The sequence below is a fragment of the Corylus avellana genome, chromosome 6 (genome assembly GCF_965113065.1).
Source record: "Corylus avellana chromosome 6, dhCorAvel1.hap1.2, whole genome shotgun sequence".
NCBI lineage: Eukaryota > Viridiplantae > Streptophyta > Magnoliopsida > Fagales > Betulaceae > Corylus > Corylus avellana.
The window spans coordinates 7,027,529-7,054,215 of record NC_142495.1 but is presented as its reverse complement, the minus strand read 5'-3'; the positions used below and the strand labels follow the sequence as shown (position 1 = coordinate 7,054,215).

General features: G+C 36.5%; 3 protein-coding genes, 1 long non-coding RNA gene and 1 pseudogene across 6 annotated transcripts; all 5 read left to right on the top strand.

Moving 5' to 3' along the window:
* Positions 1-1,658: 1,658 nt before the first annotated feature.
* LOC132187642 (uncharacterized) lies at positions 1,659-6,960 on the top strand. 2 transcript variants are annotated; one of them, XM_059602031.2, is made up of 5 exons: positions 1,659-1,871; positions 2,040-2,089; positions 2,268-2,373; positions 2,459-2,517; positions 3,289-6,960. In XM_059602031.2, the coding sequence occupies exons 1-5, from the start codon at positions 1,824-1,826 to the stop codon at positions 3,338-3,340; spliced, it is 315 nt and encodes a 104-aa protein (XP_059458014.1). In that variant the 5' UTR covers positions 1,659-1,823; the 3' UTR covers positions 3,341-6,960. The 2 variants fall into 2 exon arrangements, with proteins under 2 accessions (XP_059458014.1, XP_059458013.1); XM_059602030.2 differs by having other exon boundaries at positions 1,659-1,937.
* Positions 6,961-10,792: 3,832 nt separating this feature from the next.
* LOC132188244 (mechanosensitive ion channel protein 10-like) lies at positions 10,793-14,764 on the top strand. The gene is made up of 6 exons (XM_088517829.1): positions 10,793-11,790; positions 11,874-12,134; positions 12,750-12,873; positions 13,527-13,820; positions 13,995-14,197; positions 14,306-14,764. The coding sequence occupies exons 1-6, from the start codon at positions 10,817-10,819 to the stop codon at positions 14,574-14,576; spliced, it is 2,127 nt and encodes a 708-aa protein (XP_088373955.1). The 5' UTR covers positions 10,793-10,816; the 3' UTR covers positions 14,577-14,764.
* Positions 14,765-19,160: 4,396 nt separating this feature from the next.
* Positions 19,161-20,022, top strand: LOC148584813 (uncharacterized). The gene is made up of 2 exons (XR_015912724.1): positions 19,161-19,557; positions 19,654-20,022. It is a non-coding gene; the product is annotated as an uncharacterized LOC148584813 (long non-coding RNA).
* A 448-nt stretch (positions 20,023-20,470) lies between these two features.
* On the top strand, positions 20,471-23,280 carry LOC132187108 (Calcium-binding EF hand family protein). The gene is made up of 4 exons (XM_059601284.2): positions 20,471-20,605; positions 20,767-20,893; positions 20,992-21,064; positions 22,601-23,280. The coding sequence occupies exons 1-4, from the start codon at positions 20,578-20,580 to the stop codon at positions 22,868-22,870; spliced, it is 498 nt and encodes a 165-aa protein (XP_059457267.2). The 5' UTR covers positions 20,471-20,577; the 3' UTR covers positions 22,871-23,280.
* A 984-nt stretch (positions 23,281-24,264) lies between these two features.
* Positions 24,265-26,228, top strand: LOC132186650 (glutathione transferase GST 23-like; annotated as a pseudogene). Its single transcript, XR_015912717.1, has 2 exons — positions 24,265-24,576; positions 25,742-26,228. The product of XR_015912717.1 is annotated as a glutathione transferase GST 23-like (transcript).
* The last annotated feature ends 459 nt before the right edge of the window (positions 26,229-26,687 follow it).

Sequence of the window (26,687 nt, the reverse complement as noted above, 5' to 3'; positions counted from 1 at the left end):
TACAGTGGCGGATCCAAAAATTCAGTTTACCGGGGGCGTCAATAAAATATAATGATAATTTTTTTTTTTTCTCTTTATATATTATATTTTTATTATAATATGGTAAATACAATAAAAAAAGAAGAAGGAATTATATCACAATATATGTATCACAAAAAGCATATTTATCTAACTTCATAAATATATGTTAAATTGATATATCAATTACCATGTAAGCACTAGTACAAAAGTAAAGAAAAATACAAAATACAAAGGGCCTAAAATTGCATTCTACGTGGTCTTAGAACAACAAAATCATCCGGTATCAAATCTGAATTAAAGCTTTTGACAATTTTCCTTTCAATTTGATGCCTTAATTATTCATGTATCTCGTGTCTTAGGAACCAAATATATTTATAAAAATAAAGCAAGTTAAGCAACCAAGGAGATCTCAGATATTCATTACTCACAAAGTCAGTCAAAAGTTGAGTGTGGAGCCCAATTCAAGTTTTGTCTCTAGTGGGTATTTGTTGGCTTCAAGAGTGTGCTCACAAATAGCCTTCCCAAGTTCCCATCTCAAAAATATCTCTCCCCACTATGGCAGTACTACCAATCCCTCTGTTTCTCACCACTCTCACACTGTCACACACACAATCAAACTTTCTTTCTCTGTTTCCCTTATGAGTTCTGAACCAGTGAACCACCAAAAACCAAATTGCCATGTTAGACAAATGAGTTAAATCAACAAAACCCATAAACTAAAACCGAACAAAGTTCATGAAAATCTATCAAAGAAAACAAAAAAGGAAAATCCGTCAGATGGGCTATCACCGTGGGCGGCTGTGGCGTGAAAATGCCGGTGGTGCGGCTAAGCAATTCAAGGTCGATGGCGATGGGAGACAGAGTGCTGCACAGCCTGCACAGTCCACGCTTGAGCCGCAGGACAATTTGGAGTTTGGAAGAGGGGTTAGGGATTTAGCCATTTAGGGTAAGATTATTTTTTTTTTCTTTTGTTTAGTGTATTGCCGTGGACACTGGAGCGTTGAGACTAGTTTAGTTTTTTTTTTTAGGGCAGTAAAAATATTTTGCAGGGGCTGAACACCGGAGCGTTGCTGCGTTGAGACTAGTTTAGTTTTTTTTTATGGGCAGTAAAAATATTTTGCAGGGGCTGAAATTTTTTAGCAGGGGCACACTCCAAAAACTACTTCATTTTTTTTTTTTTTTTACCGGGGGCGCCCGCCCCTGGGTCGCCCCCCTGTCTCTCCGCCACTGGGTAAGTAGTTGGCAAAAATAGCTAACTCCCAAGGGTGGTATGTTAGTGATGGTAGAATAGGCGGAGGCGATTAATAATCACTAATTTTCTATCCTTATATATTATTTAGTTTTAAAACAAAATCAATTAAAAAAAAATATAACATGCCAAAAAAAGGCCGTAAAAAGCCCCAAAACACTAAAATAGATCCATACCTGACAGTAACGATGATGCAATTTGAACACAAGTTACTACTAATCGGCAATTACTTAAAACTGTTAACCGCCTAAAGCTATGGAGTTAGTGGTTACTCAAAATTACTAACCATCTAAAGTGGCACGGTTAACGGTTGGACTTGATAACTGTAATTGCCCCATCCTTGCCATTTTAATTTAGAAAATAAATAATAATTTAAAAAAAAAAAAAAAAAAAAAGATACGGAAAGAGTCGGAAACTATCAGCGTCTCTACAAGCCGCGCCGTTTTACCCTCCAAAAACTCTTGTCGGTCCTCCCTATTCCCCGAAGGCCGAACACCCAAATTCAGAAAAAAAGATATACATGATAAATTGAGATCCAAAATTCGATTTCGAAATGGCCAACAAGAACCCTATTCCTCTTAATTCCTCTTCTGCTTTTGTGGTATTCATAATTTGCTCTCTCTTTTTATCTTCTACAGTCCTCGCCAAGTCTCGTCGCCCTATCTCTGTATGCCCGATCATTTTTTTCTTTCTTTCTTTTATTTATTTATTTATTTTCGTTCTGAATTGTTTTAAATCTTATTTTGCTGGTTCTCTTATCTGGACACAGGACACTGAGGTCAGGCAGAAGAAGAACGAGTGCTATGCTGATGTTGAGAGGTACCTTTTTTTTTTTTTTTAATTTTAATTTTCTGTGTCATGTGCTTCTTGATACTCCATATCATGTATCATATTTTGTCCTATTAATAACATATACATTTCCCGTAGAATTATAGAATTGGTGTCTTTATTTGAGTAAACGAGTTTTCTTTGTGGTTGTGCTTTACTATGGGATTAGCGGATTGTGGGGTTGGCAATGCAAGTCTTCAATGATAGCCAAGGAGAATTGTGCGCTGCGATGCCTTTCTACGCCTTGTTATGAGCTCATTTATGCAAGCGATCCGGTGAGATTGACTATTACATCTATTCTATTACATTTCTTCTGTAATTGGTTAAAATTTATTGATATTGGTTGTGATTTTGATGTAGCTCGAGGAAGGAGAGAAAGATCTTTTTAGGAGCCAGGAGTTCAAGTTCTGCATGCACAAGTAAGTGCTGAATATTTGTAGAGGTTCTGTAACTTGTATTCTTAAGGTTATATATCGTTATAATGACTGACCCTTATTTATTTGGGGGTAAATTGGATTGGTAAACGTTTCAAATCATGCAACTTGGTGGCAACCAAGATTGGGGATAATATATTTAGCCAAAAAGAAAAATAAAGGTTGGGGATTATATACGAATTATATCATCTTGACATTATTAAGTTATTGGAGTGTATGTTTTAGTAGTCAATTTTCATTGATAAGATAGTGGTAAGGGATAGCAAAAGCCAGAAATTGGGTATCTTGATCCATCCTTTTTTGTAGGTGGGGTTAGGAAAAAGAAGCCAAAAGCCAATCTGGTGTGGGATGAGTGGATTAGTCAGGTTGCCTACCGTCCGGATTCCCTAACATATGCTTAGATACCAAACCCCATTCATATCACTTTCTCATACTCTCAGAATGCTAGGGGTTGATTGTCAGAGAGGTCATTTGTTGTAATTCTTGAAATCCAATCAGCTGATAGGAGATTAACATTAAAATAGAGTTTAGTGAGAATTTAATGGAAGTGCTTTTGGAGATTTGATTAGGAATATTTTGGTTTATGGCAGTCTTGTTAAGGGGTTGAACATTTGTGCTCATACACTTAATAAAGTTTTAATACAGTTTTCTTTAGTTAAATAGTGCTATTCAGATGAAAGAAGGCCTTGTGCATAATAACTAATGTACCCAATCTCCTTCTAAGATGCCAATTTATCTCAATTCATTCTATTGCAGGCTATCAATGGGAGAGAGCCTTGAGGGCATCAAGGGTTCCTTTGACTATTGAATGCGGTAATTGACAGTATTGTATTGTGACATGCTGCATATTCATTGCCCTTTCATCTGAAATTGCTTCCTTCTCCCCTCCACAATCGCCAAGTGAAAAAAGAAAAAAGCTCAAATACTATTGAGTTGTTAATCTCTTCAAGTGCTCGTATTTTGATGAGTCTAGTTCTTGGGATGTTTTATCACAGTGGCTAGGGAGTACTTCTTGGATTATTTATTTAAGTAGGTCTAATCAAGGCTTAGTTCATGTTTACAAGCCTTGGCATATGGCTGACCATGTCCTGCCTGGGTGCACATTCTGGAAGAATAGTTCTGTGACAGTTGGGTATTGTCTGTGTTAAGAAAATAACAAAAGAAGTAAAAGCACTCTGACATTTGCATGTAATTTGGCAAATAATTTCGTTTGGTGATGTTGTGGTCCAGTGTACGACAGGTTCTGATCACTTGTTGGACTCTTGGATTTTGGATTCCACATGCTTTTATCACATTTTCCTTTCATAGGGACTGATTCAACACCTATAGGTCTATAAATTGTAGTTTTGTTCTAATGAGTAATGATGCTACGTCTAAAGTTGTTGGAATAGACATTAATACAATTAAAATGTTTGGTGGTGTTGTGAGAGCGTTGGATGATGTGAGACGTGTACTAGATTTAAAGAAAAATTTAGTTTTATTGGATATCTTAGTCTCTAATGGCTATAATTATAAGTCTTATAAGTCTTAAGATGGAGTTATGAAGATGACCAAGTGTGCTTAGGCAATGTTGAAGTATCAGAAAGTTGCAGAATATATACAGGTTGTTAGGGAGTAATAATTGTAGGTGGAGTTGCTGCAGCAATATTTTCTGTATCTTGGTCTGATGACAAATTTTTATATTTGATTGGGGCATATGATATGGGTGAGCATGACATGATGTAGAAGAAATCTGTTGAAAGGGATTAACTCATGTAAACTTGATTTCTGTATTTACTGTGTCATTGAGAAACAACGTAGGGTGCAATTCAAGACTATCACTTACAAGATATAAGGTATTCTAGATTATATACATTCAGATATTTGTGGGTCAATGAGAGTAGTCTCAAGGGACAGACCTCTGTATTTGTGAGCTTCATCGATGATTACTCCAAAAAGGTTTGGCTTTACTTCATGAAGAACAAATATGAGACTTTTACCAAGTTTAAGTTGTGGAAAGTTGAAGTAGGAAACTAGACCGGGAAATGGATTAAATGTCTCAAGACAGATAACGATACAGAGTATAACGATGTTGAGTTTTTGAAATTTTGCAAAGAGCATGGTTCAAGTTACATTTCACAATCTTGAAGACATCTCAATAGAATGGTGTGGCTGAGAGGATGAAAAGAACCATTGCTGAGAAAGCAAGGTGCTTGAATTGAATGTTAGGCTTCCTAAGATGTTTTGAGTTGATGCAGTGGCTTGCTATATCATTAACAGATCACTTAGAGTGACACTAAAGGGGAAGCTCACTGAAGAGGTACAAACAAGGAAATAGATTACTGTGTGATCAGAGTATTTGGGTGTCCTACTTATTTCATATGTTAAGTGAAGAAAGGTCAAAACGATTACAAAATCGAAAAAAGGTGCATCTTTCTCGGGTATGAGAAAGGGATAAAACGGTATAAATTTTGGGACGCAAAAGCATAAAAGGTGGTGATCAACAGGGATGTATGAGGCCTAGATGAAGCCTCGATGCTAAAAGTTTTCGATGAAGACGAGAAGAATGAGCTAGAAGCAAGCGATAGCAAGAAACTAGTGGTACAAGTGGAGCTAGAGGATTCATAAAAAGTAAATGAAATTTGGTCAGAACAAGAATTTTGTACCAGCGACTAGGAACATCATAGCGTAGCCACAAATGGAGCCATACACAACTTAAGGCCACTAGTTAGGTATGGATTTGAGCATCTTGTTTTTTCCTTTTAAATAAATAATTGGCCCCAAAGGGAGGGGGAAAGAGAGATTCAAATTAGTAACTTCCGCTTTGGGCATCTTGTTTCTTATGCACTAGTTACCAATAGTGGGGATTTGTCTACTTGAGAAGAATAGATAGATGGTGGAAATAAAGTCACTGCACAAGAATAAGACTCATGAAGCGAAGGTCACTAGTTCGAATCTCCCCTCCCCCTCTTGTGCGGACATGTCAAAAAAAAAAAAAAAAGACTCGGGGAGTAGTGGAACTTTTCAAGGAAAAGATGGCAATAGGTTATAAATGAGTTTTTAGGAAAAAGGAAGCAATATTAGAAAAGGAAGAGGAAAAGTTTAATGCCTGGTTAGTAGCAAAAGGATACCCACAAAGGAAAGTGGTTGATTATAATTAAGTTTTATTCCCGGTTGTTAGACACGCTTTTATTAGAACATTAATGTTGGTTTTAGTGGCTAATATTAATATGGAATTGAAGCAATTGGATTTAGAAACAACTTTTCTTTATGGTGATTGGTAGGAGAAAAGTTACATTAAGCAACCAAAAGGGTTTAAGTAACTTGAAACAGAGCACCTTCTTTGTAGATTGAAGAAGCGCTGGTAAGAAGTTCTTGGTATGGAGATTTGAAGGAACAGAGAGGCTGAAAAATTATTGGTTTCTCAAAATACTTATGTCAAGAAGGTGGTGGAGAAATTTAGTATGAATGATGCTAGATGAGTAAGCACACTGCTGGAAAATCACTTTAGATTATATGCTAGACATTGTCCCAAGACAAAAGAAGTTGAAGATATGTTAAAGATGTCATATGCTAGTGTAGTAGCATGTTTGATGTATGCAATGTTATATACCATGAAAGATTTGCTGAATATGATGGAAAAGCTAGTGAATCACATAAAATTGTTCTATATGTTGTTCTCTCTTTCCTTCTCTTTATTTTTGTTTTTACCGAATTTGCATAGTTTCAACAAAAAAACACATGCAATAAAAAACTAGCAAATTAAGAGAGTGAAGCCTATCTCAGGATCATGTTTGGTCTCTCGACATTGTGTTATTACTTGCAACACAAATGTTATTTGATATTAATATTACTCTACAATTTTCATTTTCTGAACACAAATTAATAAATTCAAGAAAATGTTTTACTTCAATTCGTCAATTATAGCATGGAGAAAGAATATAAATAAGCTATATATTTTTGCTAAATTGCTAATGATGTATTACGCCATTTCTCACCATCATCAATTTAATACAATTAGAATTCAAATTCTTACCATATGGTTAAATTCTTGATTGGTCTATGTGGTTTACCTCTTTATCAAGAGTGATGGTACAAAAAGTGAGAGAGAGAATATAGCAAGTCTAATTTACCTCGGCATGTACTACGTGATGGCGAGCACGTTCATCTACATGGGGGAATTCTTAGCGATGATGATTGGAATATAGTGCCCAAGGACGATTTTGACCCTAGTACCGTGTAGAAGCAGATGGCAGAGTCCATGTGAACGATGGTGGTAATAATTGGACGGTGGCGGCAATGCGATCTATGACCAACATGTATTTTGACGTATGATGGTTATTCTGACTATTACCAAATGTTTTGTATTTCTGAATGATTTGGCAGGATTTCTAATTTATTTGTGTATCACATTTAGGTTCAATATGACAAGACTTGAGGTTGACAACATGCAAGGACTTAAACAAAAAAAAAAAAAAAAAAAAAAAAAAAAAAATTGGAGGAAAAAAAATCAAAGGAACAAAATAAATAGACCAGCAAAATGAGTTACATGTTCCACTACACAAGTGAAAGTTCTAATCTCATGAGTACTACTAGTAAGGGTTCACATCCCAATTTTCTTCTAAAAGAACTAGGCTTGAAGACTTTGGGTCTTTCTAAACTCAGGTAATACAAATAAATGATCAATCACACCCTCAAACCTCATGATTGATGGCGACGTTGTGAATTAGTGCTACAAAGAACATACAATAAAGCCTTATTTTTAATTTATTGGCCAAGAGGATCGTCACCTATTCGATCCTCGACACGTATCAACTCTATTGCTCAACAAATACAACGGTGATACACCCAAAACTTCATGCCTAAAGGTGATGCTCACTACTAAGAGAAAGACACACGGTTCTACGATCCAAAAGCCATGGACACAGGTTTGAGTGATCATAATTGACTTACTGATGCAGCGTAACGTGATAAGTCCACAAAGACAAACAAAACAAGAATCGTAACTCTTTTCAAAACCAAGAGTCAATCAAGGATTTGAGGCAAACATAAGAGAAACTTAACCTCCGAGTATTTCTTATTGATAACTGTTCAAAACACATCATAAACTCATAAAAATAAATAAATAAAAAAAGAAAAAAAAGAAAAAAAGAAAAAAGAAAAGAGGTTCTAGATGGCCCTAACATATACTTGCTTGAATTCACAAATCTTCTTCAGCGGCTTGTTTGAACACAACTTCGGACGAGTTATTGAACGAACACTTATGTCAACTTGTTCGAATATAAACTACGGATGAGTTATCCTGCTAAACTTTTCGATCTTCTCTTTACAGTCCGTTTTGACTCAATAAACATTGAAATTAGCAAAATTTTATGAAACATAACTTTGTAGCCCTCTAAATAAGCTTTCCAACGCCACAAGTATGCTTCATCCAATGTTAGAGTCACAAAATGTGATTCATTTATTAAATGACAGAAATTTCTTCCAAACCGGGGACAATGATCCTCTCCAGTTCAAAATGGACTGGAAAGGATCCAATTGATGGCTAGGATCTCTCCTTAGAGATCCTAAGGCCATCAACCCGCCATGTGGTGCATTAAAAAATATAATACTATTTTATTATGTTACTTTTAAAAATAAATAAAAATAAAAATAATAAAAAATTAAAAACAAATATAATAAAAAAGAGGGTAGCTGGCCACCCCCTGTGGCCAACAGGTGGTGTCTAGCCACCACATATTGGGACATGGGGGTGGCGTCGCCAACCCCATGGGCCGGTTGGGGGTGGCCGAAGCCACCTCCATGGCCCTTGGGGGTGGCCGAACCACCCCCAAGGGCCAAATCAAAGAAATAAAAAAAAAAATTGATTTGGCCCTTGGAGGTGGCCGAACCACCCCCAAGGGCCATGGGAGTGGCTTTGACTACCCCCAACCGGCCCATGGGGGTGGCCGAAGCCACCCCCAAAGGCCAAGCGGTGGCCCTTGGGGGTGGATCGGCCACCCCCAAGGGCCTTTGGGGGTGGCGTCGGAGAATAATGTCCGCAAATGTTGTCGAAGGAGAAGCGGGGAAACACATCTTGCAAGTCTAAAACTCCGTGTTCTTTTCTGGCGACGGATTGTAAGAGAGATTAGCTTGGATTGGATCTCGGAGGTGACAATCTCGTACACGTAGGTCCGAACCGAGATGGAACCAAGCTCCAAGCTCTCTATTTTCCGCTGAAACCTCCATGAGTTGCCATTGACGTTGAAAATTCCACGGCCTAGAAGATCACCGAGATTGACAGAAAACAGTTTCCTTTTTTTTTTTAAAAAAAAAAAAATCAATAATTATAATAATAATTTTTTATTTATAAATAAGGGTAAATTTGAAAATTTCAAAAAATTTAAGGATATAAAGGTCTTTTACTAAATCTACCGTTTGATTTAACTGCAAAAGCTAATGGTAGAGGGTATTTGGAACGAAACGAAAGTTTGATATATTAAAGTGAAAGTTTTTGAACAATAGGAGAATATCTGCAAAAAACGCGAAAGTTTGAGGGGTGTAAGTGAATTTGAAGGATAGTTCCTCTAAACTGATTTGGAGGAAATTTCTATTATTTATTAAAACATGTGATTAAAAACAGCCGCCCATCACATACACATGAGATCTAGAGAGAGGGAGAGAGAGATAAGGAGCTGTTATGCGTGCTAGCAGTACACAAGCTTTGTTATCTGGCTGTCCGATAATAATGCCAGACATAATGAGTGTTAGTGTCCACTAATGGGCGCTGCAATATTTAACGGGTAAGCTTTTACAAAAAGGGTTTGAATATATAAGAGGAAGTTGTTAATTAATCAGACTCCTTTTCTCAGTGTAATTGTGTGACCATAATGATTTGAATGATATAGAAAACTCTCTAGAAACAATTTAGATATTTATTAAACTTTCTTTTTCTTTACGTGTAATGAGAATCATGTGTGGTCCATTTAATTGCAATTATTTAGTTGGCTAGAATATGATTCATTATCATTAAAGGGGCTTATCTACCGCAACAAGTTCCTGTACTGCCTCATCGAGGACAACGTTAACGGGTCAGTAAATCAGGACACGTTCATCAAGTGTTTTCATTCAATACGAAACCTAACTCCCTATAATATTTTCCATCTTGCTTTTCTCTCTTGAAAAATTGCAATTATATATATATAGAAGCATGCATTTTGATTCCTCAAACGGTCCTTCTTAAGGGGTAATTCAATCAACTAGATCAATCAGACTAAGCATCATGAAACATAAATTACTAGAGATAATTGAGTTCTCTCCAACTTTTATCACAAACTCTTTACAAATTAACGTACGTTATAATTCGATTACACTTATCATGTTTAAAAACTAACCTAACTGTCTGTATGATAGTTATCAAGGCCGTAACTAAAATATTAATTATTATGTAACAGTTTATGTAGTGCTCATTTTCATAAAATATGAGTTTGTAATGATAACAATAGAAATTTTTTGTAATAAATAGTGATTTATTTACTCTAATTTAAAAAATTTGTTTACATTTGAAATTATTCAAATCACTTGTAAAGTTCTATTAATGACCGAGGGATGACAACAACAAAGAAGAGAATTTTCTCTGTTTGTCAAAACTTTCACTCTATGGATTCAAGTAATGAAGAACAAGTAATTTAATGTAGAGTTCAATTAATGGCTTAGTTTTAGATCAGGAGTCGTGTTTTAGGAAGTTGTCTGTAGAAGTAATAGGTTTCCTTCTTCTTTTTTTTTTTTTTTTAAGAATAAATATAAATTGAAGCAAAATTCTAAAGCAGCTAGTACAGCTGACACCCAAAATATTATTCAAAGCAAAAAGGGGCACAATATCTAAATCTGCCAGAGTACAGGTCCTTGCACATAAAAATTAATTATATTTGATTAGAGGAAAAAAAAAAATTATATTTGATTAATCAGTACTATAGATATGTCAGCTCTATACCCCTACCACAGAAGCATCCATCATCATTGATTTTCATTGTGATCTCATATGCTTTTTAATCGTAATTGATATCTTTCATCATTACTAATACTATTTCTCCCTTAGTGATCCACCCGCGCTCCAATTACCTCTCTAATTTATTTGCAGTATTGACCGAAAGCTACGCACGTGAGAATTTCCCATTTTTGAAATTATATCTACAAGACAAAAGGCTCCAACTTTATTGCCTTGAACCATTTCCTTCCTACAAAATAAGGTTTCTTTGCACAAATTTAATTCACACGGCTGGCACACAGGTTTATGCTTCTGTGACGAGAGTTTAAGCAAGTAGTAATGGAGGTACAGAAAACCGACAACCAAAAAACCGACACTGACCATGTCGTTCTCAACATCGACCTGCCGGATTCCAAGCTCAAACGGTCTCCAGAGGCAGACACAAATGATATTTCACTCTCCCAACATCAAACGACAACCAAAAGCCTTAGACGACTAAACTTTTCCAAACCCAGATCTCGGTTCGAGGAAATCAACTACCCTCTTCCACCGAGAATCATCCTCGAACCCCAAGAGCTCCAACCCTTAAACCCCCACGAAAACGCTTCGTCGTCGACCGACATAGATGATGATGACGACGACGATGACGAATATGATCGAATGGAAGAAGAAAACTGGGAAGATGACGGGAAAGGAAAGTACAGCAAGAAAAGGAAAACAAAGGTTAACAAAAGGGCAGTAATTGAATGGACATTGTTCCTCATCATAATGACATGCTTGGTTTGCTCTCTTACGCTAGAATCTCTCAAAGATGAGGAGAAATGGGGGTTGGAGATATGGAAATGGTGCCTTATGGTGATGGTGATCTTCTGCGGCCGCCTTGTCTCCGGATGGGTGGTGGGATTACTCGTATTCCTCATCGAGCAAAACTTCATGCTTAGAGAGAAAGTCTTATACTTCGTCTACGGTTTGCGCAAGAGCTTCCAAAATTGTGTTTGGCTAGGCCTTGTCTTGGTGGCATGGATGATCATGTTCCCCAACGTTCACAAACACAACAGGTTCCTTAAAAAGGTGTTCCGGGCACTCATAGCGGTGCTCGTCGCCGCCACCATATGGTTGTTAAAGATCGTGTTTGTCAAGGTCCTAGCTTCCTCCTTCCACGTTGCTACCTTCTTCGACCGCATGAAAGAGAGTGTTTTCAACCACTACATCTTGGAAACGCTTTCCGGGCCGCCGCTGGACGACGACGAGAGGGAGCCCCCGCGTCGGCGTCTACAGGCGTCCAAGACGTTGCCGGCAAGGCTGAGGGATAGGTTGTCGAATTAGATTAATGATCGCTAGTTATTTTAAAAACTGTACTGAATAAAAACTAATTATTTAATTTGTATTGTAACAGGTCATATCCGTTGTCGAGGTCTAAGAGGCACGGTTCAGGGCGGACTATCGACATGGAGAGGCTGAGGAAGCTGAGCATGGAGGGTAGGGCGACGGCGTGGAGCGTGAAGAAGCTTGTGAGCTATGTGATGGCTTCCGGCTTGCCGACCATTTCTAGAACCGTTGATGATTTTGGGAAGGCTGAGTCGGAGATCACGAGTGAATGGGAGGCCAGAAATTGTGCTCAAAGGATATTCAAGAATGTAGCAAAGCCTGGAGCCAAGTGAGTTAATTTTTTTTTTTTTCTCTAGATCTCTCCCAATATTTGTGTTCTTAATTTGCCTCACCAGCATGTTAATAATTAATTAGCTAGCCTCTTTGATTTACTTAGGTTGCTATATGCCTACCCACCACATTAACTCACTTTTGCATTTTTAGGTGGCCGTTGTCGATCGTGTTGCTGTGATCATATATGTTGTCAACTTTAGAAACAACTTTTTACTTTTCAAACACCGAAAATTCTTTTCAAGTATTAGTTTACTCCGACACTAACACATTTTTCAAAACAAATTGTTTCCTTTCCATTGGGTCGTATTGCTTATGGCCACCACATTTCGAACTTGTACTTGTTTGAATTCAAAAAATAGACTTGATGTTGGAAGCTTGGAAGCTTTGTGTAACTCTTTCAATGGGACCTCAAGTTCAAGATATGAATATGTAATCTGATCATTTATATTCTTTCCTTCGATAATAATTCATATAACTAAACCTTTAGATACTGAAATGGAGATCGAGGCAGAGAGAATGTTGAGTTCAAATTCCATCGTTTGAGAAAGTGGAAAAAACAAATCATTTTCATTTCTTATATTTATTCATGGGTTTGTCTTTTGTGTTACAGATATATCGAAGAGGAAGATTTACTAAGGTTTTTGAAAAGTGAGGAGGTTCACACTATATTTCCTCTTTTTGAAGGAGCAATTGAAACTGGAAGAGTTACAAAGTCTTCATTCAGAAACTGGGTGGTAATAAGCTTCAACATATATATGAATCATTTCATATTATCAAACTAACAATTTTCAATATAAACAATAAAATAACATGTGCTTACTTTCCCACTTAAGATTCACCTTAGAGTATAGGGTGGTCGAGCAAGCCCCAAAAAGTTAGAGGGTGGCCTGTGCTACCCCAAAAACATCTTTAGGGGTGGCCGGGCCCCACCCCCAAGTGGCAGAAAGAAGAGGCTCTTAATTTGCAGGCCACCTTCATTTTTTGAAATTTGTTTAGTGAATTTTTTTTTTTTTTTTTTCATATTCTCTATATTTCTTAGAGTGTTTATTAAAGATATATAGAAGAATTAATTGTCAGTTATTAAAGTCTGTGTGCAGATTTTGCTTCTCACTATGCCACACTGCATCACCTCCTAATCTAAAATATCTCATACTCAACACATGAGCAGAAGGGTCTTAATTAAACTAGCTTTTACTTGGGATTATTGTTTTGATCAAATATGTGTGTTTTGTAGTCACGAAAATGCCAATTCCACTTTTCTTGTAAATCTATGGCTCTCTCGAAAGCAAATGACTATTTTTAAACTATTTTTAAGTTGCATTTGTTTCTCCATTTACGAAGAAGATTTTCTCTTGAAATATTTTGCCAACACTTTTGGAATTGTCAGGTCCATGCGTACGTTGAGCGTAAAGCTTTAGCTCACTCCTTGAATGACACCAAAACGGCTGTCCAGCAACTTCACAAGTTGGCAAGCGCAATCGTGATTGTAATTATAAGTGTGGTTTCCCTTCTTGTAATGGGTTTAGCCACAACTAAGGTAATCTTTGTCGTTACATCTCAGTTACTGCTCGTGGGGTTTATGTTCCAAAACATGTGCAAAACAATCTTTGAGTCCATCATTTTTGTGTTCGTGATGCACCCCTTTGACGTAGGTGATCGTTGTGTCGTTGACGGTGTACAGGTAAACATGTTACACTACAAAAACGAAAGATTGACGTCAATATTTTTTTCATCTTATCTTACGAATCAATTATTAGATTTGTCCAAATAGAAGAAATATTATGGACAAATTATTAACACTAATCATTTTTCTTTTTATAATTATAATCACTAAAAATATTTGTTTTATGTCCAGATGATTGTTGAAGAGATGAATATATTGACAACAGTGTTCTTACGATATGATAACGAGAAAATTTATTACCCAAACGCCACCCTTCTTACAAAGCCAATCAGCAACTTTAGAAGAAGTCCAGACATGGCCGATTGTATTGACTTTAGCATTGATGTATCTACTTCTACTGATGATGTTACTTCTCTAAAGAAGGCTATACAATTGTAAGAAATTTATTGCATCTACTAATTACCTTCGTTATTTAAGCATTGACCAAACATACAAAATAGTGTAAAGTTTTGTTTGTGAAAAAATGTTATTGTTTGATGCAGATATGTTGAAAGTAAGCCCAAGTATTGGAACCCAAAACACTCTGTCCTAGTGAAGGAGATCGAGAATGTAGACAAGATGAAGATGTCTCTTTGTGTTCAACACACCATGAACCATCAAAATTATGGGGAAAAGAGCAGTCGAAGATCAGAGCTAGTCTTTGAGTTGAAGAAGATCTTTGAAAACCTTGGCATAAGATACCACCTTCTTCCTCAAGAGGTACATGTCACACAATTCAATGTAAACAATGGGAGAATGGCGATTTCATCTTAAACATATATACACCATATCTCCTTAGTCTCTCTCCCATTTCTTTGATTCAAATCAACCTATATGATAGTAAGAGTTCGTGACACTTTTTCCCCATCAATTTCTTTCAAGTATAGTAGGAGTTTAAGGTGTGATACTCTCCTCTCTCTCTCTCTCTCTCTTAGAAGGAATTTGTGCAGCAACGTTGTAAGGATTTGGATGAGGATTGTTTCATTAAAATTGTCTCATTCTGCTTTATTTGCAATACCTGCAAAAATCTTACACTTCACAGAAGTAACGGTCCACTTGTCATGGTTGTATATATGAATGTATTATGTTTTATATCCGCTTTGTGGAAGATGACATGAGTGGAATCTTCAAGCACAGTAGGAAGCAAGAACATTGGTACTAATTGGGCTTGAAATTTTGAAAATACGTAGATAAATTATATAGAAAGTTTTTTTTTTTTTTTTTTGATGACATGTTTGCACAAAAGGCGAGAGAGGGATTAATTGGACGTTATTCCACTCTAAGTACTCTATTTGTTCTTAGAATTCGTCTGTGTTGGCCGGTTGGTGTAGACTAGTTAACTATTGACTTCACGAAGAAGTTTGAGAGAGAGAGAGAGAGAGAGTTAATTCACTTCAACTTTGATAGAGGGAATGAAATGTATCATTTGGTATTAATTTTCAGGGGAAACTTCACAAAAAAACCCTTGATTTACTATGTGATTTGAAAAAACTCCCTCAATTTTAAAGCTTCTCAATTTCATTCCCCAAACTTTCAATTTGATGCAATTTACCCCTATGTTAGTTTTTGGACGTTAAAAGTGATGAAATAGCCTTTCTACTTCTGAAACTTTTAGAAAATTCTGAACTTACTCTTAAATTCACATTGATTTTTTGATTTTTTGATTTTTTTTTTAAAAAAGAATTGAAGTGTAATTTGGCCTTTTAGTGGTTTCCGTTAGGGTTTAATGGCAAAATTGATAGATGAGTCAATTGTATCAAATTGAAAGTTCAGTGGGTGAAATTAATAGTTTTTAAAATTTGAAAGTCTCTTAAAATGCGTAGTAGTTCAAGGGTTATAAATAAAGTTATTTCTAATTTTCAAGAGCTTTAATATTAGATAGTTCGATTGATCAAAGTGATGATGTCCACTTAGTAGTAATTTTCAAGAGATTAGATCGATAGTTTGATTGATGTTCTATCCATAGAACATGTGATAAGGACAATTGTGTACTAGGTTGGGACCCTATTTCTATTTAAGCTCAATAAGGATAGTTTGGCCAACCAAAACTTGAATTTCACTTTTCTCAATAAAGAACACTTAGGGAGACCTTCAGAAAGATAACTCAAAAGCGGTTTATTCTATATGTCAAAAAAAAAAAGAAGAAGGTTTATTCTATCCTATGTAGCACATAACATGTCATCCTATGTTCCTAGAATACATGTAACATCATAATTTATTCGTGCAACACATTCTAATAGGTGTCTTGAATCTATTCAAAAATAGGATAAAATTATTCGTTAACATTATTTAATTTAAGGTGAGTGACGTGGCAAAAGAGTGATCATTGGATTTATTTGTTAATAGGTGCTTGAATCTATTTAAAAATAGGAGCCGCTTTGTAGAAAAGCCTCATTCAAGCTATTCTTGAAAGACGGCAGTCGTAGATGAAAACGACACAAAAATCCCAAAAGGCAAGCCTTATTTTTGTGGAGGGTAAATCGGGTATCAAATAGTAAAAAGAAAAACGAAGTTCCGAGCAACGAAGATGTGATGTAATGCAGAGAGAGGAAGGAGAAAGCGAGGGAAAGATGGCAGAGCCTAAACAGGCACTCATCAAGGAGATAAGAAGCCACGAGGTTGCCATTGCTGAGCTCAATAATCTTTCTTCATCCAGGGTAACCCCTCTGTATTATTATTATTCTTCTATTTTTCCTTTTTACCTTTCAACTTGCCCTTGTATCTTGCTACTCACTTTTTTCATTTTTTTTGGTTTGCTTAATATTAAATAGTGCAATTGATTTTGGTTAATTGGTTATGCTGCAATTTGGATCTTGAAGAGTTGAAGTGACACCTTTCTTTGATTCTTTCTAACAAGCAAAACTTAGGAAAGCTTGGATAAATTGGTGTTGCTCTACTCGATAATGTTTCGCAACTCTTTTGTTTTTTTTTTCTTGTGTGTAATAGGATGTGAAGAATTATGAGGCCGGCCTTGTATGTAATGGGATTAATTCAGCTGAGATTTGAAAGCTGAAAAATACGGATTAATTGCTGTTCTGGGTGTTAGGGTTTGACATTGCATATTCAAAGTTTGGTGGTGCATGCTTCTTTTGGCTTGTTTGTGACTGGTTTGCCACCATACTGGACATGTGCTTTGTTCCATAACTTATGGGTCTGAACTGTAGTGCAGGAAATTTTCTGAACTCGTGCTGGAAATTACCCAGAGATTTAATAAATAAATAAAAGAGGTTGTGCTAGAAACATAAAAGAACGTGGAGGCTAACTGGCACAAAACTCTCGTGGCTGGCTTTAAGTTGGAAACTGATGGACTTTACAGGAACTAACTTGTTTGACATTCACATGTTCAATTTTTAGTGGAAATTAAATTTTGATGTGCATCATGATTGTGCTCGTTGTGGTTATATTGCAAAATGAACACATAACTCGGGGGGAAAACAAACTCTATCCATGGATTTAAGCAGTAGTCATTGTGGTTAAACAAAGCCTGAACTTGCTCATGGAACTTGAGGGAGAAAAAAAAAAAAAAAGCACCAGTTGCTGGAATATTGCATCCATAGTCTGTTCGTAGAGGCCAGTAGTGGTCTGGGGGAAGCTGAAACAAGGCCACTGTGCTGCCTTTAGCAGGTTGCTCCATATTTGCTCTCATTTACTCAATAAACCAAGATCTGCATTCCATATTTAAAATCTAGAGCTATGGGGGATTGATAGTTGGGATTTCGGATTGGTTCTTGAGGCTTTTCTTGCTTGCTCAGTGTAGGGAGGTTGGCTCGGTTGATAATTTACTCTAACTCGGTAGCTAATTGCTGCTTTGAAACCTTTTTGGAGTTTAGTGGTTTATGCTTAGGTTTGTGGTTGAGATGCTTGCCCTTGCTCAAGAGGGAGATTGGTAGTGGGAGGAGTTAGTTTACCTGGTAGTGGGAGGGGTTAGTGTACCTTCTTACTTGACATGAAATATTTTGGCTGGAGAGGAGTAATAGATTTATTGAAGGGAAAGAGAAATCCATGTGAGAGAATTAAATGAATTATCAAGGCTTTGATTGAGTTAATCTCTAATCATCTTTCCTTTGCAGGATTGGTTTCTCTTGGAGTTTCTTAGATTGTAGTAACTGATTTATAGTTTCTTTTCCTCCTCTTCTCTTTTTTCCTTATTTATTTGTTTTTTTACTTATTGGTGTGTGTGTGGTAGGGTAGGGTGTTGTTTCTGCGCAGCCTTATGTACACTGTGTACTTGTGCTCTTTTTGATAGTCTTATTTACCCAAAAAAAAGAAAAAAAAAAAAGAACTGTACCTAGAACGTTGAGTATTTGAAGGTTGAAGAAATCAAGTTGTGATATTTTCTTTTCAACTTCCACCCTTGATTTTAGCTTGATTTTGGTTAGAAAGAAGCTTATTTTAGCTTGATTTCGGTTAGAAAGAAGCTTTCTAAACTTGATCTACACGCTTCAAGGGCCAAGGAGAAGATCTTTAGTGAAAAACAAGATTGCACTTTGAAAACTGTAGCAAAGTTTAAGATTCCAAATTTCTTGTTTATTGGTTTATGCTTGAATGTGTGTGTACATGGTGGTGGGGGTGGTTGGTTTAGCTTGTTTTATCATCATCATCATATAAAGGATTGTTAAACCTCAGAATACTAATCATTTTGCTAAGGAGTACTACGTTTGAAATCAGCACAATGTTACTTTTGTTTATCTTGAAAAAAAAAATAGGATTATTGCATGATAGCATTATTTTCCTTGAAGCAATGGTATGTAATAATCTTTATATAATGCTTGTGGTAACTTTTATTTATGTATCTATTTATTCTGATATCCTAAGTGGGAGCTGAGAATGATGGGATCGAATAAATTTCTGTGATGGACCGAATATGCCATTTAGGTTTCAATTGTGTGTTGGAATCTAAGCAACTTTAGATTAACCTACAATCTAGTTATTTAATTGATGGCAATCATAGCAACTAAAAATTAAATTCACGGTATAATGAATGGTCAAGGAGCCATCCAAGTGATTTATATTTTGCATCATATTTTCCATTTGAACAGTCAGCCGTCTTTCATCTATGCTTTGAATTTGTTTGTCCATCAACATATTGTTTTACCAATTTAAAGCTAATTTTTTTACTTTCTCCTTCCTTGTTTACCGTAGGCTGTCTATCAAAAAAATGGGAATATATTCTTCCGGACAACCATTCAAAAGGCAACTGCATCTGAAGAGAGTAAGAAACCTTTGCCATTGACTCAATAGTAATTCTTGTTTTGATGCTTAACAGCTGAGATGATATATTTTTCCTTCTCACTTGCTTAACGCCGGGGCAGAACAACTTGATTTGGCCAAAGCCAAGCATGAAAAGCTGGAATCTCCTTGAAGCGACGCTGGTTGCTATGTCTTCAACCTTTCTGGCCTCAAAAGCTTTTAACTAATTAATACGAGAAGGCATTCAACTGAGATTGGTCTCTTTTAGTACTGTGATGTTTTTAGAAGGTCATGAGATTTGTAAAGAACTATTTCTCTACCGCATCGGCTCAACAGTCTGACGCTTGAGTGCTCATTTTATTACTTTAACGGTGCACTTTTTTACCTTTCTTTGTGATGGTTGGTTTTGTCTGAGTGCATTTGCATATGGAGATCGTAGACGCTAGAAAGTAGACACCTTCTTCTTCTTCTTCTTCTGCCCCACCACCACGCCTGCTCCTCCCATGTTCTGATTAATGGAAGCCCATATGGGAAAATTTTAGTCCTTCAAGAGGCCTACATCAAGGTGATTCACTCTCTCACCATGAGTACTAAAAGCCAATTTGGATATTGTTGCACTTGATAAACCAAATGGACGTGTATGGATTTGGTGTTGTTTTAGGGGATCATGAAAAAAATGTACTTGCAGCCAAAAAGTACAACCAAACAAGGAATATTGGAGCCAATAGCAGCAGAAGCATTGGCTACATTACATGCAGCGGAGTTCAGTTGTGACATGGAGCTACAGAAAATCATATCGGAAGGAAATATGGTGCAGATTGTGAACGTTGTAAAGGAAAATGACAAAAATTGGAGTAAATTAGATGATATAAGAGGTGTTTTCAACATGTTGCAAGATTGGCAGATTTGCCACGTAAAAAGGGAAGCTAATTCTGCTGCATCTGGGCTAGCAAAAGGTGCAATTAAATAGGTCATGGATCAAACTTGAATAGGATCCCTAATTATATATGTATTATTAGCTTAATGATTATTAGTGAATTATGAATGAGTTCTTGTAGGGGGGGTGTGTTGGGGTTATTAAGGTACCTGAGTCACCTGCAAAATTAAATTATTTATTTTGAGAAAAATTACATATAATATGTTTTAGTCACTTGGATTTCGCTAGATCCGATCATGGTCAAGTGGCCACCATTAAAGGAACTCATGGATATACTGCAGGACGGTACACTCACGGATTAGTAATGGATCAGGATGAAGCCGGCACCACATAAACCGTTTAATATTATAAAACAAAATCAGGACCATATATTCAAACACTTATATAAACCGTTAAATGTTATAAAACAAAATCTGGACCATACATTCAAACACTTATATCAACCGTTAAATATTATAAAACAAAATCTGGACCATACATTCAAACACTTACAGAATGGTCAACAATTAATTATGTTTTCAATTGACTAGTTAATTATCCATATTAACACACACACCACGAGTGAAGCTGGAAGATAGACGACAAGTCAGTCTCTCTTATTCAGTCTAATCTCCAAGCCGACGTCGTGTCTCTGGTAGTACAACCGCCATGGGACAGGTCTTAGACAGGCTTCAAGGTACTCTTCTCTTATTCAATTCGAGATGTTCCTCTTTCCTTTCCCTGTCAATTTTATAGGATTTTGTTTTGTTTTGTTTTTTGGCCTTTTTCATTTGGTCTTCCCGAGAAATTATAGGACAAAAAGTGTAAAACTGAAATTCGACAATAAACCTTTTACAGGGAAGCAGTGGAGACAAAACCAAGTGAGGAAAATAACGGATAGGGTGTTTAACCGTCTTACAAATGAATCGGGAAAGGCTAATTTGACGTTCGAAGATTTATACATCGCTGTCCTGCTTGTGTACAAGTGAGTGAAGCTTTGCTTATTTGTTAATTGATTTACTTATGGCATAAAGGAAAAAAAATTATATTTATTTGGAAATTATCTTTTTATTTTGGTTGTAGTGAAATCAATAAGCGTTTACCGGGACCGCATTTTGATCCCCCCTCCAAAGAGGAAGTTCGAGCTATGGTTGTGGTACGCGTATCCTAATTAATTACTTGTTAATTTTGGTGATAGTACCGAAAATGCATTTTTAGATCATTTGCTTTATGATATTCACCGTTTTGTGAAGTGTTGTTTGACCCATTTCAAACCGTAAGCTATATAAATAGTATACAAGAGTTTACCCAGAAGGATTCCAGTATATAAAGGGATATCAGTTTATCTCATTATTTGCAAAATAAATTATGGGAAGTCAAAAGAATCATTACAAAATGCTTTTCCTCCTATAGAGAAGAAAATTTGGCATTCAACCATTTGTTGATCTCCAATCATCGGGGCCTCAAGCTCAATCGGAGTCACAATATGCCTGAATTTGCAGCGGTCCTTTAGGTATCTTAGGACTCGTTTTGCCGCTGTCCAATGAGCTGTAGTTGGGGAATGCATATGTTGATATAACTGGTTGACAGAGAAAGATATTTTTGGCCTTGTTAAAGTGCAATACTGTAAGGCTCCTACCGCATTTCGATATTCGGAAGCATCACTCAAAGGGTATCCATCTAGCTTGCACAACTTGGAACCCGTAACACTAGCAGAAGAGAATTCCCTGGCACCCATCATCTGAACACAGTGAAGTAAATCTACACTATATTTTTTTTGGGAGAGATGCAAAACTTTAGGTGTACAAAGTGCTTGAATACCTGCCCAAATCCTTTAACAAAAACTCTTGCTGCAGACTTTGAATAAGGGAGAAAATCACACCCTGTGACTACCATATCATCTACATAGATGCGTAAATCAGGGGCAAGCCGACTAATGTCCATGTCTTCTAAGTAGACAATAGTTGATTTTGTGATCTATAATCTGAAGCAATTCTGTGATAGCAAAAATGAGAAAATCAGGTCATTTATTATTGCTTGTACATAATCTTTCCTTGAAACAAGTGTTTTGAAACCTCTTATCACTCCTTGTATTTTAACATAACACATGCAAATCACATTAGATCTTATGTCAAGACATCCAATTCCATCAATATTCACAATGGCCTTATTGAAATTGGACTTTTGTCCTGTTGTTATGGAAAAAATGTCTTCATGTGTTTAGTAAGTTGGATGTCTGTGGTCTATTAAGCATGGGAAGAATTCTATTTGTCATTACTTCCATTTACGAATTGTTTGATGTTATTCTTTCAACATACCCTGCATCTAGAGCCTCGGAGCTTTTACTCTTTCATGAACAAACCAAATTATTGTTCTGTATTGTGTAGAAAGAATATGCGAACCTCAATTATTTATCATAGTCAAGGGTGAACAAACACGTTTGGATGATGAATGCAATGACTGTTCTTTCTGCTGCAGAGACAACCCTGTACTCTTTAACCTTTATAGGAGTCAGGCTACGGCTATTGTGTTTTGGCTAACTATAAATGTACAAGAAGAAAAAAATTAAGTTTACATGTGTGAATTGAGACTTTGTTAAGTGCTATCATTCCCCAGGCTAAAGCTTTCTGCATATTCTTTCAGATGTAAAATTGTCTTCGTTCTTTTTTTTTTTTTTTTTTGGAATCTGCAGACCTGTGACTTCAACCTTGATGGAGAAATTGGTCGGGAGGAATTTGTGTGCTTTATCCAGGAGCTGTCAACTGGCACATTCATTGCTGTTAGTCAGGGACTTATCCTCACTTTGGTTGTGGCGCCAACCGTTGCAATGGCAACAAAGAAGGCTACTGAGGGTGTCCCGGGAGTTGGGAAGGTGGTGCAGAGGATACCCACCTCAATTTATGCATCCCTCGTGACTCTTGCACTTGTGTTTGTTCAAAAAGCACACGAGGAGTCCGATTAGGGGGTCTATTCCTTTTAAACTGAGTGTCTCCTATAAATATTGTACATGTGATCTCTTGTATTTAGTTTGAATAGTGCTATGCAGACTCCCACATTCTTACACCCATTTTTCTACATTCATAAGTGGCTTTTAAAATTACTTTAGATTAAAATCCAATAAAGATCATCTCATATTTAATGGTAGTTTTAAAAGCCACCTATATGTGTGGGAAAATGGATGTAGAGATGTGGGACTAAGTGTAGCATTACTCATTTAGTTTCATCCTATTTGTAGATTGGGTTGTTCCATGGCAGGATTGAAATTTATCTTTTTTATAAGGTGTCGTGATGATTATCTCCTAATGCTCATTGTCAAATACGCATAATGTTGCTTGTGAGCTTCAATAAAACTCCAAGTGGGGCCTTGATATCTGTCATTCTCATTGTTGGGTTAATTTTAAAAGCATTTATTCGGAACTTTTTTAATCTTTTTTTCTTCATTTTTTTTGTTGGGGGGTTGGGGGACGGCGGCTGGGGGGGGGGGGGGGTGGGGGGGGTGTGGGTGTGGGTGTGGCGCAGGGGGCGGCTGGTGGGGGGGAGGGGGTTTTAGTCGAAGGGATGTGTGGAGATTAAAAGAAAACTTTTGAAATGATTTTGTACGACACATTGCAGAGACTTGTGGGCTGGAAATGCGCAAATGCATTTCCTCTGGGAGAGATTTTTTTCCTCTTTTTTCTGCTTTCCAAACAACTTTTTTCGCAGTTTGACAGTGGATGTCTTCTTTAATCTTTCCAATAGTACAATAAGAGCACCTTTTAAACTAGTTCTTCGATCATTCTTTTGAATTCTGAAAAAAACACAAGAATAGTTTTTTTTTTTTTTGAGCATTTTAATAGGCCCAATAGATCACAATATTCACTCCCATAGGCCACAGCCGCCTTGGGATGTATACAAGCAAAACAAAGCCGGCCTCAGAGAATAAAAACTCATAAAAGTCAGTCCAAGCACTACAAACATGTTGAGCATTTCTTTTGATAAGCCTAATAGTTCACAATATACTCTCCGATTGGCCATAGCCGCATTGTGATATATACGACCAAAAATTGCCGACCTCAGAGGATAACAACTCAAAAAAGTCAGCAACTACAAAACATCACGACTTACGTCATCAATTAGGCGTGCATCTCATATTTCATCAGCAACTTACACACGCGCCTCAGATAAAATATTAAAATATCATCCTTGTTAAGCGGCTAAGCCTAACGCTCTCTTTTACTTACAGGCCCTCGTATATAAATAGAGAAAAATAAAGGGATATTATTATTATTATTATTATCCAAATTCCTTAAGAATGTAATTTATAAATAAAGACATGGGATACCATAGTTTACAAATCAACTCAACTCATCCATCACCATGGCAGAAGAAGTGAAGCTTTTTAGGACATGGTCAACTCCATTTGCTTTAAGGGTCGTTTGGGCACTTCAACTAAAGGGCATTCCTTATGATACCATCTATGAAGATCTCTCCAGTAAGAGCTCTTTGCTTCTGCACTATAATCCTATCCATAAGAAGGTTCTTGTGCTTGTGCATAATGGCAAACCATTAGCAGAGTCACTTGTAATTCTTGAATATATTGAGGAGACCTGGAAACAAACTCCCTTATTGCCTGAAGATCCTTATGAACGAGCCACCGCACGCTTCTGGGCAAAATTTGGAGACGGTAAGGTAAAGCAACCACTCTTATATAGCAAGAATTATGTCCTGCTCCTGACTTCCTGAAATAATCTTAGTGAATTGCATGTAATACAAGAAATCCGTAGGGCTCACCTATTTTGGGCAGCTCGAAGTGGGGGTATCAAAAATTACTGAGAAATCAGAACAGGAACCGAAAAACCGAGAAACTAGGAAACCGGGGTCCCGGTTCCGGTTCCGATTTGAAAAATCCAAAAACCGGGCACCCCGGTTCCGGTACTGGTTTTTGGTACCCGGTTTTCTATTTTATATATATATATATATATAGGTTTAGGTTTAGGGTATTTTTAAAATTAAATTTTTATTTCTAAGGCCCAAATAGGCAAAAATATTGATTTTTTAGAATTTTTGGATTTTTTTAGGTTTATTTTTTAATTATTTGGAACAATCACAACAAAACCCCTTTAATTTAGACAAAAAAACTAATAAATTTTTTTAAAAATGGGCCAACTTATGAAAAAAAAAAAAAAAAGGCTTATTTTAGGCCCAATACCTAAAATAAGCCCAAAAACCAATTTTTTAAAAAAATCGGTTACCAGACCGGGTAAAACCGGAACCGATCGGTAACCGGGGTCCCGGTTCCGATTCCGGTTTCTCAAAATCGAGAACCGGGGTACCTCGGTTCCGGTTCCCGGTTTTGGCCAAAAATCGAGAAACCGGACCGGGTTGACACCCCTAACTCGAAGTGAGAGCCTAGCTACTTGCTCAAGAATAAGTAGGTCTCATACATGATATATATGGAGTTATATCTAAATTACTTGTATAAATTATAGAATTAAAATTCGAACTCAAATTCTTTAACTCTTATACCATATTAAATTATCATTTGTTTCAAAAGTTTAAGTTGTTAAAAAAAAAAAAAAAATAATTATTTAATTAATATTTTAACAAAGTTACTTGAGGAAAAGTAGATCATCAATCTACTGTAAAACTATTTGAATTGTATGCAATTGGGACTGTGAATTTTAGAGATCCCGATCCTGTTTTTCCTGATAACTAGCAACTACTCTGTATTATGTTCAAATATAAACCTGAATTTGTTAATTTTCAAAAAGTTGAAACTGCTTACTCTTCCAGCCAAGGAGTTCTGGCAATGGTGATACTTGTTAACATGACGATATGTTGTGTGTTGCTGTAGGTTGTGCCTTCCATATGGAATGTTTTTATCAAGCAAGGGAAGGAGCAAGAGGAAGCAATGGTCACAGCCCAGGGGAACTTGAAATATTTGGAAGAAGAACTGAGAGGGAAGAAGTTTTCGGTGGAGAGAAAATTGGATTTGTAGATCTTGCATTTGGTTGGCTTGCTAATTTGGTCGGTGTGTTAGAGGAGTTAAAGGGCTTGACATTGATAGAACATGAAAAGCATCCATTATTGTTAGCATGGATTCAGAATTTCATGGATGCCCCAATAATCAAAGAAAACTGGCCACCTCGAGACAAACTGATCACCAAATTCCATGCTCTTCTTGAAGCCTACATTTCAAAAGAGGCAGCAGAGAAATGAGATGGCTTGCAAAGCCTTCTCTTGATCTCCAACTTCAAATGATAGCAGAGCAATTGAAATGTTGGAGTTGCTTTACAACTGTTTGCTTCTTAGTTGAAACATGTTTGGGAATAAAGGGTTTATTGTTATTGTTTATTCTGATCATAAGGAAACAAGTCCGACCATGAATTTTATTTTTATTTTTATTATTATTATTATTATTATTTTTATTTTTATTTTTATTTTTTTCTGATTAAATCAAATAGAATCCTACCACACCAATCCAATCTATAATTATTGTGTTATGATGTACTAATTGTGATTCAATGCATCTTACCATCTCACCTTATATATTCTATTAGACCAAATAGTGAGCTAGCTAGGATTGCAATCATAATGTTCTAAGATTGAGCATCCATGTGGGATTGACTGGGTTCGGTCATCGAAAATCACCCAATGACCAATCGGTCAAGGAAGCGTTGCCGAACTATACCAAAACCAGCAAGTGTCGTTCAATTATGTCAGTTCGGGCACCAAAGTAAACAATTTTGTTAAATCATCAGTTATCTTAAAAGTTTAAGCTGATAGAAAGAAGTAAATTT